The sequence below is a fragment of the Streptopelia decaocto genome (genome assembly GCF_964273445.1).
Source record: "Streptopelia decaocto genome assembly, chromosome: 9".
In the NCBI taxonomy this organism is placed as follows: domain Eukaryota; kingdom Metazoa; phylum Chordata; class Aves; order Columbiformes; family Columbidae; genus Streptopelia; species Streptopelia decaocto.
In genome coordinates this window covers 21,141,486-21,157,248 of record NC_138664.1, presented here as the reverse complement: position 1 = coordinate 21,157,248, position 15,763 = coordinate 21,141,486, and the positions used below count along the sequence as shown (strand labels likewise).

The 15,763-nt window shown below is 56.0% G+C and overlaps 2 protein-coding genes across 9 annotated transcripts in view; both read left to right on the top strand.

The window, feature by feature from the left end:
• NMB (neuromedin B) overlaps positions 1-1,400 on the top strand; it is a 64,399-nt gene extending 62,999 nt beyond the window's left edge. For 6 of the 8 annotated variants that reach the window (XM_082061303.1, XM_082061302.1, XM_082061304.1 and 3 more), the window contains 2 exons: positions 838-931; positions 1,124-1,400. In XM_082061303.1, the coding sequence (XP_081917429.1) occupies positions 838-931; positions 1,124-1,194 (165 nt within the window). In that variant the 3' untranslated portion in view covers positions 1,195-1,400. The remainder of the gene's footprint in view (positions 1-837; positions 932-1,123) is intronic. The other 2 variants (XM_082061308.1, XM_082061306.1) reach the window with 2 other exon arrangements.
• An 8,288-nt stretch (positions 1,401-9,688) lies between these two features.
• DUOX2 (dual oxidase 2) overlaps positions 9,689-15,763 on the top strand; it is a gene marked incomplete at both ends in the record, with an annotated part of 39,877 nt that continues 33,802 nt past the window's right edge. Inside the window, 6 exons of the mRNA XM_082061110.1 lie at positions 9,689-9,835; positions 10,609-10,666; positions 11,246-11,380; positions 11,533-11,746; positions 12,981-13,195; positions 13,722-13,915. Of these exons, the coding sequence (XP_081917236.1) occupies positions 9,689-9,835; positions 10,609-10,666; positions 11,246-11,380; positions 11,533-11,746; positions 12,981-13,195; positions 13,722-13,915 (963 nt within the window). The remainder of the gene's footprint in view (positions 9,836-10,608; positions 10,667-11,245; positions 11,381-11,532; positions 11,747-12,980; positions 13,196-13,721; positions 13,916-15,763) is intronic.

Below are 15,763 nucleotides of genomic sequence, written 5' to 3'. Positions count from 1 at the left end.
TTTTGTTCCTTTTGTGGGTGACATGGTGCCGATGTGCATCCCTGTGTTCCCCCTCGCTGTGACTGTTGTTGGACACCTGGGCTCAGCTCCCAGCCCCTGCTTAGCTGATCTCTGCTGTGTTCAGTACCTGCCTAATAAGCTGTTCAATAGCTCTGCTCCGTGAAACTCTCAGTCCACCCCTTGCTGAGGATCCGTCACTTCCATTTCAACTAGGTTTAGGAAAGCAAACAAGCTTTTTCCTTCCTTGGGGACCCCCGGTCAGCAAGTCGGGAGTTAACGCGCTCTCTAAGTGTTGCTCTGCTCCTCCGGCACACGTGTGGCAGGATGAATATCGAGGGAATTTGACTTTCATTGAAAAAGCTGGTGGGCTTTTCCTTTTCGGAGGGTGTCGCTGGTCATTCACAAGCGGGTTCTTCCTTTCTGCGGGTGAGCACTAAATAAACCCCAGGGCTTGCTCTTTTTGCTCGTTGTCCCCTCCTGTGGCTGAGTCCCGCCAGCTGCTGGCGGGTTTGTCTCGCTGTTTCCCAGCCTGTCGTGCGGAGCAGAATGCGTTTGCGAACGGGTGGTTCTGTGTTGGATTTTTAACCACAAGGGGCGGGCAGGCTTGGGGCTCCCGGTGCTGCCGTGTGTGACCAGGGTTTGACCGGCAGAGGAGGATCGTCCCCATCCCTTGTCATCGTGAGCCCGCGGCAGCATTTCTGCTGGAGACAGACGGGGTGACGCTGGGTGAGCGGTGACTCGCTGCCCTGCGTTGCTCCGGCACCTCTGGCCAGTACATAATCCCTGTGTTAACCCTTCCCTGCTGTGTTCTGTGTCATTCTGTATCTGCTGAATCAGACCCTGAGGCTGCTCTTGGTCCTGAATCCCAAACCCAGCGTGCTGGCGAGGTTTGGCTCTGCTGTCTGCCAGCTGTGGTCCAGCTGTTGGAGCGGTGGGTGGCAGAAAACATCCAGGCTCCTGGTTCTTTCCCTCTCGGGTGCTGCCCCCCAGCCTCTGTTGTCCCAAACCACCCCTGAAAGTGCCGCTGTGGTCCAGTTCTGTCTGCCCTCCCGCCCCGTGGCACCAGGCGGGGGTGTCGGCTGCGCACGGGACCAGCGTCTCACCCTTGTGCCTTTTCTTGTAGGAAACAGGGCTCTTAGCAAAGGTGCTGGAGAAGTACTTTTCAAACTGACGGAGCCCCGCGCTGGAGGATGAGCTCTGCAGGCTCGGCCCCGCGCGGCGAGCGGAGGAGAGCATCGTCTTTGTGGGTTACTGTAGCAACGTCACTTTTATTTATTATTCCTTTAATCTTGTCAATAGTGATTGCTTGTATGAAAAGCAGAGCCTCCCTCTATATTTCCTGTATGTTTTCTGCTTTCTCGGTGTCTGCCGTGCCCCTGTGAATAAAGCCGGCTCTGCGCACACCAGCTCAGAGTTTTCCGTGGGCGTGAGCAGGCGGAACCCCAGGGCTGGTGTGGGAAGAGGGGAATGGGGGCAGATTGGGGGGGAGGAAGCTCCTGGTTCTCCCTGGGAGCTGGGAGGGGGTTGGATTCAGTCCCTGCTCACTGAGGGAGACCTGAACTGCTGCGTGATGAAATTACAAGCTTGGACGAGCTGATTACACCACTCACTACCGGAGCATCTTTATAACCCTCTTTGCTGGGGGCATCACCAGCAAACCCTCCTGAAAACAAAAAGCATCTTGCTCGAAGCTTTGCTGGGGTTTTGGCTTCAAACAGGGCTGCCCAAAATGGGTGATGGAGCACAGTCCTGTGAACAGGCTCTGGTTCTGCCCCTTCTCACCATGCTGCTCACAGGTACACCAGGCAGAGCTAAACCTGGCAGCAGATCCCAGGGTGATGCTGTAAATGAAGCCGTAAGCTTCTTCTCCACTTCTGACGCTAAATTCAACCTGAACGTTTGAGGTCCTGCAGGGAGGAGAGTCCTTCTAAAGAGTGATGGGAACCCAGAGCCACACCAAGCCAAGGCACAATCCAGCATCTGAACGTGCTGGCGACCAGCAGAGAGGAGAAAGCTGCAGTAGGAGACCTTCTCACCTTGCTCCCTATCGCTTCGAGGGTGGCTTGAAGCCCAGGTGGTATTTATCACAGAATGACAGAATCATTTTGGTTGGAAGTGATCCTTGAGATCATTGAGTCCAACCATAAGCTGACTCTGGCACTAAACCTTGTCCCAGAGAACCTCATGTCCGTCTGTCCAACCCTCCAGGGATGGTGACTCCAGCACTGCCCTGGGCAGCCTGTTCCAATGCCCCACAGCCCTTTGGGGAAGAAATTGTTCCCCAGATCCAACCTCAACCTCCCCTGGTGCAACTTGAGGCCATTTCCTCTGGTCCTAAATATATGTTTATGGACGTATTGCTCCTGCAGGAACTCACTGATGAGTGAGGGAAAGGCAACACCAGCCTTCATTTGCAACAAAACAAGCCTTATTTGCAGAGTTGCCCGTCTGCCCCGTTGCTCACCTGTCCCCCTCTTGTCCCCTGTGCCACTCTGGCGTTCACTGGCAGCACCTGCCCAGGTGCCCCAGTGTCCCCCCATGCAGCAAACACAAGCCCCACACGTTGGCCCTCAAAACCTGCAGATCTTAGACCAATAAATGAGAATTTGTTTTCCACCTACAGCCTGGCTGTTGAGCCTTCAGAGTCGGTGGTTTTTCACCTATTCAAAGGTTGGTTTGGGTGGGTAAACCCCGAATAACCTACAGCTAGTTTGTCCCAAATATTGCCTTCAAAACCTGGTGCTCCCCATTGAATGTCCCACTGCCCTGTGTCCTTCAGGAGATGGGACCAAGCAGGGAGGGAGTTTTCCAGGAGGTATGTGATGATGGTTCAGGTCCTGGCAAACTTCCCCTGCCTCCCTGGAGCAGTTTCATGACCCCTGGGGAAAGTGTCACCTTGCTGCCAACTGGAGCCCTCCCAGGTTCTCCAACCTGTGCACCACAGGATCATTTTGGTTGGAAGAGACCCTTAAGATCATCAAGTCCGACCACAACCTAACTCTAGCACTAATCCGTGTCCATAAGAGCCTCATTTATGTGTCTTTTAAACTCCTCCAGGGATGGTGACTCCACAGTTCCTACCCACCAGCTTCTCTCCAGAGCTGTCCCACTGTCCTTCTGTGGTCACTCATGCCCAGGGATGCAGGAGATTTTTCTCCAACCTGTGTGTTTTCACCCAGGCTTTCTGCTGTGCTCTGGGATGTGGGTGACCCCCAGCTTGCCTTTCATTAGCTGTAGCAAAGCCTTGGCTTAAAACTAATTATAAGCAAGGAAAATAATGACAGAGCGTATCGCGTTTGACGCTGGAGCAGACCAGATGCCTCTCATCCGGCCGTGGGATGGACTGGCAGCCCGATGGGATTCCTGACCTGATGTCACGTCATGGGACCACCAGCTCATGCCGCGCACAGGCAAGTTCGTGGGAGGGCGAGCAGGTTCCTGAGCATCCCGGCAGAAACCGGCCACGAGACACCCGGGTGAGATCCTTGTTCTCACACCCACCCAGCAAGACCTGTCCATCTGTCTGTCTGTCCTCCATCTCCCCCCATCACTGTATTATGGGCTGAGATAAAGATGGGGGGGTGACTTGGTAATTACTGTCACAGGCAAAACAGACTCAGCTTGGGGAATTTAATTTACTGTCAATTGATAGAATATAAATACTTGAGTACTGATTCGGGTTTTGCAAACAATCTAAAACCTCCAAGCATTTTCAGCCTTGGGGAAAGCGCCTCCCCTGCCCTTTGCCAGGCTTCCAGCACCTCTTCTTCTCCTTGTTACCACCACAGGTGACATTCGGTCCCCTTGGTGAAGCAGCCGCTTCGTTCTGCTCCTCCGAACGGCTCTGTAGGCTTCTGGAGCAATGGTGACCCCCTGAGCCACCTACTTTTGAGAAGCAGCATGTCCAGCGCCTGCCTTGGATGCCATCCTAGAAGCACAGAATAACTCAGGCTAGAGAGGACATCTACAGAGGACTCCATCAGGGCGATGGAGCGCAGGGAGAGGAGGTCTAACACAATTTCCCTTCCATTTTCTATTAGTTATGATGGATTTTTAACCGCCATGTGGTGCTGAGAACCAGCCAAGGACTATAAGAAGAAGAACAATATATTAATAGGTTCTTCAGGCTCGTAGTGTATAAAATAAAGCGAGTGGGCTAAACGTGACGTAGTGCAGGGAAACTGCTTTGCACCGGTGACAGCTCCTGGAGCTGCGGGGTGGAAGGTGCTCCTGAGTCCACCTGCCAACCTCGGGACTCCCCGTACGGTGCTGAGACTGTACCAGGAGCTGTGGTGCTGCGTAATTGATGGATTTTATAAATTGATGGTTTTTATAAAATGCATGTAGGTTTATAAAACCTACATGCAGTTTATAAAATGCAACACTGAGGCGTTTTCCCAGTGTGGGAGGCCAATCAAAGCCGTAATTCAGGCACGTCCCTTCCTGAAGCAGTGGGCAGAGGTGGGCACAGGAAGGATCTGGAAAGAGTGAACGTAGGATGCTCCTTTCTTCCCATTTCCAACTCTTGCTGTGTCTGTGGTCTTGGCATCCCCCATCCTCTGGTTGGAGGACTTGTGGGAATTCAGATCTGGGCCTTGGGCCAAGGTGGACTCTGTTCCTCTTGCCTGGAAACATCCAAGTGGCCACGTCCTTTCTCCCCAGCTTCCTCACCTGCCATGTCCGCTTTCTCTGGAGGGATGGGACTCACATGCCCAGAAAGGTTTTGGGGAACCAGCTCTGCTGGGAGGTCTGTGAGACTGTGGTGGGAAGAGCAGGACTACCAGATTCATATAAATGCTGGTGGGATGACCTTTGAAGGTCTCTAGTTCAACCTTTCACAGCAGGACTGTCACCAACCGCAAGATACTATCCCAAGGTGACGGGTGGAGGAACAGGACCACTGGGTGGGAAGAGCTCTGCACCCCAAGCCACAAAACTGGTAGAGAACATGCACGAGAGACCTGCCCAACCTCAGATCTTCTTCAGATGTCTTCCACCACAACGTTTGTCCTCCTGTTCCAACATCTGCAAGCTCAGCCCCAGCAGGAGGTTGTCCAAGTCCTCTGAGCTCCAGAGGCTAAAGCCATGTGGAGGGACTCTGCTCAATCAGAGGTCCTTGGGGGTCTCTGGGACAGTCACAGGGTCTTGCAGGATCAAAACCGGTTGGCAGATTGTCCCACAAGCCCTACAAAAATCTGCGCTAGTTGAAGCCAGATTGCAGTATTTATTGCACATAAGGCAATCCCACCTCTGCTTGCAGACTGCGTCGACTCTACGGATTATTATTATTATTACTTTTTAATATTAAGCAAGCGGCTGATTTTAATTTGTGTTACGCTATTTCTGCCCACATGCTGCGGAGCAGCCTTTGGATCCTTGCGCAGCTTTTCCGACAGACGCAGGGTTTCTTATTGCACCGTGTGCTCTGGGCACTTCTGCCTGGCTGGACGGAGCAGATTCTGAATGATCCCCTGCAGGATCCGCAGCGGGACACGGGGTGCGGAGCGTGTGTGCTCAGGCACAGACCAGTGGCGTTGCTTTGTACGTAAATCTCAAGGCTGGCGGGGAGACACCAGGTGCAGGAGTTCTGTGGAAAAAACGTGTATCACTTTAATTACACCTCTAACAACAGGGATTACAAAATAAAGCTTCTCTCTGTGGTACAGCCTGGGACAAAAGTGCTAATTACCACCGAGTGCATCATTAACAAGCCCCAGCAGATCCTGGAAAAGTTCGACTTGCTGATAGTTGTGTCGGAGTGGTTGTTATCTGTGGGGACAGGGTTCCCCGAGCTGGGATGGTGAAACCCCGATGAGATGTGTCCCAAGGGCTGATGTCCTTCCTGACGCTCATACCAGGGCAGCAGAGATGTGCTGGATGACTGGGGTCCACGGGGATGAGGCGAGAGAGGAGATCGGGCACCCACACTTGCTTGAGTGGAGAGGCAACACCTCTTTGTGATGATGGGGTCAAACGTGGGGTGTCTGGGTGGGATGGACATATTCAGGAGGTAATGGGGCGGCTGTGTTTCTGTCCCCTGGGTCTCTGAGAGCACGTGGAAACCTGCAACAGCACCTGGTAGGAGATTCTGGCACCTCTCCTGCGTGATGGTGATGGCTCTTGTAAGGAGCAGAGGGTTGGACACCCAACACAGTTTCTGGCCTAAAAATATGGTTGAAGCCCCTCCATCAGAGGATGGGTGGCTCCTGCTGAGCTCTTCTTCCATCTCCTGGGAGCCCTCCCAGTTGGCCCAGAGCCGTCTCCATCGTGAGATACAAACCCCAGCTTGCTGGCCAGTGTGGTGGACAGTGACACCTTCTCTTTCAGTAACTTCCACGCAAACCTGGAAAAATAGATCCTTCTTGCAAGTATTTCTAGAGCCAAACTGTGGCGAAGGCACTGTGAACCTCCCTGCTCAGCCAGGTGGACACTGGCCAGAGGAGGTCCCTCCATCCTTCCTTCTGTCCCTACGTCAGGCTGCTCCATCGTGTGTCAATCGGCTGCTGCAAAGGATCCCGAGCAAGGAGCCGCATCCAAGCGTCAGGGTAAAAGAATCACAGGATGGTTTGGGTTGGAAGGGATCTTCACAGCTCATCCAGTGCCACCCCTGCCATGAGCAGGGACATCTTCACCAGCTCAGGTTGCTCTGAGCCCCATCCAGGGATGGGACATTGCACCGGCTCCAATGCGACAGAGCCCCAGCCTGACCCCCCCTGCAGCATCCTCCATGCTGGGGACCAGGATAAAGGGGCCATGGGGACAGCCAGCGGGGCAGGGTGACACCTGGACACATCTGTCCCACAGAAATCCCCTGAGCAAGGGGCAGCCCCTTGGGGTTCCTGCTCGGTCCCCAATCTACCTCCCTGCACCACGAGATATGGCAGCTGATCTAACACAGCAGCTTGTGCAAGAGGTGATGGGTGCTGCTGCCCTTGCCCCCGGCTCCCTGGGGTGATCTGGATGGGTGACTCATCCCAAATCGCCCTGTCCGTCGCTCGCACACAGCTGCAGCAGAAGCTGCCCAGTCAACCAGGGCTGCCCGGCAGGAGCAGTGCCCTGAGCCTGAGCCTGTGAGCTCCTGGTGAGCAAGAACGAGTCCCCAGACCAGTTCGATGAACTACACACCTTTACTACCTACAGAAATACCCAGAAAATTAAAAATCAGAGGGGAAAAATAAATCTCAAAAGCCAGTTATCATCACGGCCTCAGGCTTCTATAGGACATCTTTGTGGATGCAGAGGGCTGGGTGAGGTGAATCCAGCAGTTTTCCCATACTTGGCAGCCCGCAAGCCCATCAGAGCATCCCCCCCGACCATCACACCCCATTTCCATCACCGCTGGGGACAGACGGGGGACGCAGAGCAGCCCTGTGAGCTGCCCTGATGTCCTTGCACGCAAACACTGTGTTTCTGGGCACCTCCTTTAGAGAAGAAGGAAAACTGCCTCCCCCCAGCTTTCATTTTTGGCCACAGGGAGTGCAACCAGCGATGGTCTAACCCCAGACCACTCATCTCAGTACCACCTCACACGGTTGCTTCTTCCCCACCTCAATTAATCCCAATTAATGCCAATCACCAGGCACCTCCCCAGTTATCCCTCTCCCACACTGGAGGGGTCTTTGACCTTTCCAAGCGTTCCCAAGCCCCACACGTGTCCTCACCCCGAGGTCTGTGCCATCTGCTGTGAAGTCCACATCTCCCTGCACTTTGCAGATGCTGCCGGAGCTGGAGCTGACGCCACATCCCGGCACCGTCAGACACCTCTGAGCGCAGCTCTGCGCACACGTTTCCCAGCCACGTCACCCTTGCCACCCTGCATTTGATTTAATTTCATTTAATCCCTCCCTTGGGAAAGGATTTGGTGTTCAGACTGCGTTGCACCAGTCTGAGACTTGAGGGGAAATGGCAAAGTCTTTGCCCAGAAATGCCTTTATTTCCTGCTGGGCCTGAATTAAAGCTTGGTTTTACCTCCCTCTGCCCAGGGAGGGGAGCAGAGCTTCTCAAGGCACCCGGCCAGGCCATCACCCAGGACGCAGCAAGAAGTGCCCAGGGAATGGCAGTAACTGCGCCAGCTTTGGAGGGAAGCCCCAAAACGTGGGTCAGGAGGGTGTTTCTGCCACGCCAGGACCTCTCTGCATCCATGCAATCTGCTTCAACCAACCAAACTGCCCAAGAACGAGAGCAAACCCCAAAAGCTTGGATTTCTGTGATCTCCAGATTGTGGCCAGGTTAGTAACCTGTGCATCTTCTGCTGGGGGCCCCTCTAGACCTGTGCATCTCCTCTGGTCCCCATCACCAATCACTGTGTCACCTTGCTCAGTGACCCACAGGTCAGCTGGGACCTTCCCAGGGAACCTGCCCCAGGGATGGAGTCAGGAGCAGGGTCAGTGGGATGGTGCAGCCACAGCCCGTGCTAAGTGACCTCGGCTGGGATGCTGCACCAGGCAGTGCCGGTCAGGGCTCCTGAGGAGCCCCAGCATCCCATAAGGAACAGATGGACTTTTCACTGCTCTGCAGGAAAAGTCAAGGAGAAGAAGGCAAAGCCCCCCTGGGATCACGCACCCTGCGATGCTGCACAGCACCGTGCTGGCTGTGGCTCCCCTGCCCACCCTGGGGCTCAGCGGGGCTGACAGTGGGGACCGACCTGCCATGGGGACCGACCTGCCGTGGGCATGGCTGCTCCATCCAGCCGCCTCTGGAGGCGGGAACCATGGAAAACACTGGGACAAGCACAGCCGTGACACGCCAGGCTGGCTCCTCGCCCACAGCCTGTGCAGGCAGCGCGAACAGGCAGCGCGAGCAGGCAGTGCGAACAGGCAGCGCGAGCAGGCAGTGCGAACAGGCAGCGCGAGCAGGCAGCGCGAACAGGCAGCGCGAACAGGCAGCGCGAGCAGGCAGTGCGAACAGGCAGCGCGAGCAGGCAGCACCCGGAGCTCTGCGCACATCCAGCCCTCGGGACTGGCCAGGCAGAGGTAGGCTCGTCCGGGGAAGGGGACACAGGTGCTTCTGCTGGGACAGTCCCCACTCGCAGGGGTGCTGAGCAGCCCTTTCCCCTTTCAGAGCAGCGAGGTGCCTTGCCCCAAAGTGCGGCAGCTTCCCGAGCAGCATCCCTGCGGCACCTTCCTCCGGCGGCTCCAGGGACAGCGGGTGGTGACTGGCAGCAGTGACAGGCAGTTCTGTCCCCTCTGGGTTACTCCTGTTTCCGTGGACAGTGGGAAGTGAGCTTTCTGCGTGCAGGCTCAGCGAGGAGCAGCTGGGCTGGGTGCAGCCGTGTTTGTGCAGTGATTCACCGGGTGCCCTGAGCAGGGAGGGTGGGAGCACGGGCAGGAGCCCGGGGTCACGGACAGGCAGAGGAGGGGAGCCAGTGTGCACATCTTGCTGTCCCATCTTGGGGACAATCTGAGCATTGCACCAGGAGTCCTGGTGTCTCCAGACCTGCTTTGCTCTGGGATGTGCCCTGAGGAGATGGAGGGCTCGGGCGGGAGATGCCTGGGCGTACACCCAGATGCGGGACTGTGATGTCCATGGGTGCTGGGATGCTCACACAACCATGCCCAGGCCAAGGGACACGCTGGCAAGTGGGCAGGAGGTGGCTCTGTGGAGAAGGTTGGGTGGGATGGAAGTGTGGAGGTGACTTTCTCCATGCTGTCTCTCTGGGTACCAATTTCCAGCCCTCCCAGGCAGCAGGATGACGCTGTGGAATGGCTCCTTCCCCTTCTACCCCGGCGCCCACGCCTGCTTCCCCGTCGACACTGCCTGGGCCGTCATTGTCTCCATCTTCCTCTCCGTCTTGGCCACTTCCATCATCATCTTGCCGGGGATCCGGGGCAGGGCAGTAAGTGGAGGGACAAGGGAGCTCAGGCCTCTGGTCCCTGCCCTGTGCATCCCACATCTCCTCCTTCCCAGCCTCAAAAACAGACTTGGGGAGCAAGTGTGCCCACAGGGTTATGGCCAGGGCTCTGGGACATCTAGCAAGCCATAGGATGAGCTCCAGCCCAACCCACCATGCACCCCCATGCCAGAGACACCAAACTCCCCCATCCCAAATTTAGGAGGTGCCCAGGTCTGAGCGTGGCTGGATTTCCCTGTCAGCAAGCCCCGGTGATTTCATAGGAGCGGAAAAACAGGGTGAGGCTCAAAGACCTCGCTCCACCTTCCCCGAAACTCCACTCGAAGATGAGGTGTGCGCTGTGCGTGCCCCAGCGCCTGTCCCACGCTGAGCTCCGCAGCGGGGCTGGCCCAGAGCCGCCCCCAGGGGACACCCCTGGCGCTGCTCCTGTCCCCAGCTGTGGCCAGCTGCCAGCACGTCCAGACACACAAGGTTTGGCTGAGTGTGGAAATCCCAGCTCAGAACTGTTAAAGGGAGCATCTCCATGCTCCGTCCCAGAGACGGGACCTCACGGCTTTCCCAAGCGGGCTGTTTGCCCCTTGTTGCTCTGCTGGCATCTCCCCGCTGCCAGCCACACGTCCCCACCGTGCCACCCGCCTGCAGAAGCCGTGTCCCAGGGAGGGACAGGCCCGTTTCTCAGCAGCTGGTGATATGCTTGGTGCCGAGCTCCCCCGGGCAAAACCTGAGACCTGTTCCCCTCCTCTGCTCGCCCTTCGCAGCGACTCTTCTGGTTCCTGCGGGTGGTGACGGGTCTCTTCGTGGGAGCAGTGGTCCTCAGTGAGTACCAGGGTCCTGGGGGGAAGCTCAAGGATGCCCAGGACACGGGAGACAGAGGAGCAAAGCAAGGGAGGGTGGATGAAGCAGACAAGCACCAAGTCCAGCTTGCAGGATAAGTTTAAGGGGGAGACCAGTGCCTGTTTGTGCCTTGGACCTGGCTCCAGCAAGCGGTGGGAGATGCAAGCGGTCATCTGTGTCCTCTCCAAAGGCTGGTGGTTGTATGCACAGACACCTCCTGGGCAGTCAGCAAAAGCCCACTGCCAGCTGCCAGGGGACTCAGACAAACTGGCAGGGGCTTGGATGAGGACCAGTGCCTGGATGGTGCCCTCACAAAATCCCCATTGCCTCTAGGGCTGGGGACTGCGCTGAGTTTGGGGAGAAACCAACCCAAGTGGGGCTCTCAGGGTCATGAGTTTGGATTGGCCTTGGGGAGGCTCATACAAGGCTTCTGCTCCTTGGGGCTCACAACCCAGGCCTTGCCGTTGGGATGGGGTGGATGATGCCCAGGCCATGGTGACTATCATGGCAGGTGCTTCCAGCACTAGATGTCTCGCTGACTAACCTTTGAAGTCTTCACAGGCGTACAGTTCAGCAGGGACTGGGAGACGGGCTGGGTGATGGCAAACACCTCCTACAAGTCCTTCAGCCGGGCCCTGGTGAAGGTGGACATCGGGCTGCACATTGGCCTGGCAGGGGTGAACGTCACGCTGGTGGGTGAGTGCACATCACAACAGGACGGGACCAGGTGCAGGTTTGGCAGCCGTGCACCTGGGTACTTGGGCTGTGGACCCTCGAGCCCCCACACCAGGGAGCCTTGGAGCTGCCTCCGAGGCTGAGAAAGGTCCTTAGTCTTCATCATCTGGCAGGAAACCCAGTGAATCAGGTCAATGAGACCATCAACTACAACGAGCACTTTGCCTGGAGCTTCGGTGCAGACTACGACCACAGCTATGGTGAAGGACTGGAGAAAGGGCTGCCCAACCCCATCCTTTATGTGGCAGAGAAGTTCACCACGCAAAGCCCCTGCAACCTGCACAGGCAGTACCGCATCTCCGGCCACTACGCGTCCCTCACGCTGTGGTGAGTTAGAACCAGAGGTCAGCCCTGTCTCTGCTGACCAGAACCAGGCAGAGCAGAGGGAGCTTGTTGGAGCCACCCTGTCCCTGTAAGGCCATTCTAAAGCTTTGGCTGGTCGCTGGTACCAAGCCCTGTGCATAACCAGGGGTGCTGATGATTCCTGACCATGTCCCCTGAGCCCTCTTCTGTCTTCTCTCCCCTGATGTGCAATATTGCAGGTGGAGGAAAATTATTTTTCAGTTAAAGGAAAGCAGATACATCTGTGTGGGGTTTATGGTGCAGGGTCCTCTCCCAAGCAAGACGTGGAGCCCTGACGAGCCCAGTTGTGGTGGGGTTCCTCTTGCGTGCCCAAGAGGGCATGAGACCCACTGGTGAGGAGCAGGAGGGACCGTCATGAGAGTGCTCAGAGGCTGTCTTGAGGTGTAAAGCTGAGGGCCCTTGTGTGTGTTGTGATCATGGAGTCCCAGAGCATCCCCACGTGCCCCAGAGGTCATGGAAGAGCCACTGTGGGGAAGAGTCTTGCGATTCCCCCTCCAGGTCCCTGCCCACATCTCCTTTTTGAGTTTCAGGAAAAATAACAAGCCCTGCTCAAACCTTCCTGCTGTTGAGAAGGAATATTTCAAGGCAGGGATGTTGACGCAAACTTATTTTTCGTCATTATGATTGGAACGAGAACAATTTGCTGTGCTCAGCTCCCTGTGAGCTGAGCCCAAAGCTGGGCAGGGCTGGCAGCTGGGTTCACTCCAAGAGCTGAATCAGACGCGGGCACGACTCCTTGTGCCGTTCTCCAAACAAAGGTCTCCCTTGTTGCCTTAGAACAGGTGGGAACCGCCTGGGCGCGGCCAGGTGTGGAGGACCACGAGAGTCAGAGAAAGAGTTGATCTGGAGGGACCTCCAGAGGTTTCCACTCCAGTCCCCCGCCCAGAGCAGGGCTGGCATCAAAGGCGTATTGAGGGGTTCAGTGCTTCATGAAGTTCAACACTGAGTGTCCCCAGGTGTGGAGACCCCTCTCCACCACTGTGGGACCTGTCCCACGGCTCCACCATTCATGAAGTTATGGAATCATTTGGTTTGGAAGGGATGTCCTTACATCAGCCTGTCCAGCCTGCCTGCTCAAGCAAGGTCAGCTAGAGCAGGTTGCCCAGGGCCATATCCCTCTACTGGAATGTGGAGAGAACAGCCTGAGAAGAGGCTCCGAACTTGATTCTTTCTGCTCAGTTTTGTGGTACTTTCGCAGGATGGCCTTTTGCACATGGCTCATTTCCATCCTGTTGTTCTCCATGCCCATCCTGCTCTATGGGGGCTACATGCTCCTGCTCACTGCTGTGCTGATGCTCTTCTCACTGCTCTTCTTCTTCACTGCGAGGAACACCCTGAAGTGCCCCATCCAGTTTGGCCGAGCTGCCTTGAAAACAGACTATGGTGGATCTTTTTGGCTGACATTAGCAACAGGTGAGTGCTCAGGTTACTCCTGGGGCTTTTGTTCTCCGTCCCTGCAGGGTCAGGCTCTGCTCCCAAGGAACGAGCGACAGGACCAGAGGAAATGGCCTCAAGGGGAGGTTGAGGTTGGATCTGGGGAACAATTTCTTCCCCAAAGGGCTGTGGGGCATTGGAACAGGCTGCCCAGGGCAGTGCTGGAGTCACCATCCCTGGAGGGTTGGACAGACGGACATGAGGTTCTCAGGACATGGGGCAGTGCCAGGGGTGGTTTAACAGTTGGGATTATGACCTTGAGGGTCTGTTCAAACCAAAATGATTCGGTGATTCTATGATCTGCCCCAGTTCATTGACTTCTCTTTTGTTCTGGGGACCCCAAACTAGTGGCAGAGTCCAGATGTGAAGAGGGAAATAACACCTTCCCTTAACCTCCTGCATGATGCCACATGCTGTTGGCCTCCAAGCCCAGATCTGCGTCTGGATGGGGCTGGGACACACGGGGAGGAGGTGCTGATGTGTCTCCCCATGCTGTGCATCGCAGGGCTGCTGTGCCTGCTGCTGGGGCTGGGCATCCTCATCCTCAACTCCCTGCGGCCGGAGAAGCTGAAGCTGGTCTTTAACCTGGACGAGGACAAGGGAGAAGAAGAAGAGGTGTGGGACAAGTCCTGCCGGCCAGCTGAGCCCAGCTCCTCTGCACGGGATGTGCTGATGGTGCCCCTGGGCGAGCTCTGCGAGGTGACAGCCACCCGGCTGTAAGGCACTGGCAAAGCCCAAGGACACCCCCCGAATTCACGCTCTGGTCCAATTCCCCCAGGAGGGATGTGTCACAGCAAGAGCTTGGTGACAAGTCTTGGAAAGGTGTCTCAAACACGACAGTTTGCCCCCATTTTTCTTTGCAGTTGTTGTACTCACCAGCAGCTGGAAGAGCTCCTGCCTCATCCCTGGCTGCCCAGTTGCAGGCGCTGGGATACTGCCCTGCCCCTTAGTCCACCCCCAACAAACCTCAAGAGTCCTCCTTAAGTTGCAGAGAGTAAACCAGAACAAACTGGAGATAAATCAAATAAACGCAGAATAAATATGAACCAAAGGAGAAGTAGAGCCCCCCCCAGGTTCACCTTTACCCCAAAGACCTCTCAGAAGTCCCCTCTGACCAGGGATGCTTATCCCACCAGTGGTCAGGAAGAGCAAGCAGAGCTGTGGTCACCAGGGTGCCCCGTATCCCGCACCTTCTCTTGAAGAGTAGATTGGCAAGGAGGTCCGTGATTGCTGGAGATACCAGACCTTGAAGACATCCTGGATTTCAGACCCAACCTGGCACTGCACAGCCTAGCTTTGTTGTGGGTCTGAGATGCGCTGGGCTGTACATTGGGTTGGAAACGTTGCCGTCAGGAGCTGGTTGGTTGGCTCCTTCTTTTCACAGCGCTTATGAAGACCTCAAGCCACAGCCACCAGCCTGTGAGCTATCGGTGCTCTCACAGCCCTCTGAAAGGGAGACAGAATGTTTTGGTGGGAGAGAAGCAGAGGAGAAGGTGGGAATGGAGGTGCCGCAGTGCCCTGGAGAGTGGCTGTAATCAGTTAGCCAGAGGTGAGCATCGCACCTGGTCTGGGAGGTTTGTCTTCCTCCTGCTCAGCCATGGAGATACACGTGTTATGGGGCAGGTGACAATGGAACCCTGCAACCCAAGGTGGGTGCAGCCAACCACCAACATCTAGGAGGTACCTTGTCCATGCAGGGGAGGAGCACGTTTCAGGTTTTCACCCCTTTAACTCTGTGCAAGTTTTGCAGTTTATTTTTTTTTTCTGTTTTGTGCTCACTTATCTTCCCCTCTGTCTCAATAAAACAAGTTGGACTTGGTGTTTCTCTTGTCTGTTGACAGAGGGGTCCCTCGGGGCAGGCTGGCAGGGGATGCTCTTCTACTGGGACATGTCAGCTGTAGGGAAGGGAAAGAGGCAAAGGCAGAGACATTTTGTGGACCCGTATGGGGCGTCTAACCATGGCTGGTCAGTGCAGGGCAATGAAGTCCACACGCGGTAAATAGTGTGTTGGGGCATCCCCAGGCAAACGAGAAGGGGAGATATGGGGGGACTTCAGCTGCTGGAGTGACCCTGGGCCAGTGGAAGGCTTGACAGGAGCAGCTCCCAGCCCAGCAGAGAGGTTTGCAGAGGGACCACCGTGGGGCGGGGTGCTCAGACGTGGCATCCCCATCCCATTCCAGATGGAAGAGCCTTCAGTGAGGACCTAGAGGACCCAACAAGCATTTAAAAATAGGTTGGAGCTGAACTCCTTGGGCTTGGGACACCTCAGCCAGGATGTCCCCAGTGGCATCTACCAGAAGGTGCATCACCTTACAGCTGGACTAGATCCAAAGTGCAACAAACCCCTTGTATTTATTGGGTTGAAATTCAGCCCTCATAAACCTCTGCCTTTCGCAGGCGTGTTCCCCTCTGCAGCCGAGCGTGGGGACAGGGGAGGGGATGGCTCTGCTGCCTGTTTGATGGCACAGTGGCTGCATGTCTTGGTGCAAGGAGTTCCTCCAGGCGTGGGGACCACGGTCCTTGAAGACGCCCCTTGCAGAGCTGTGC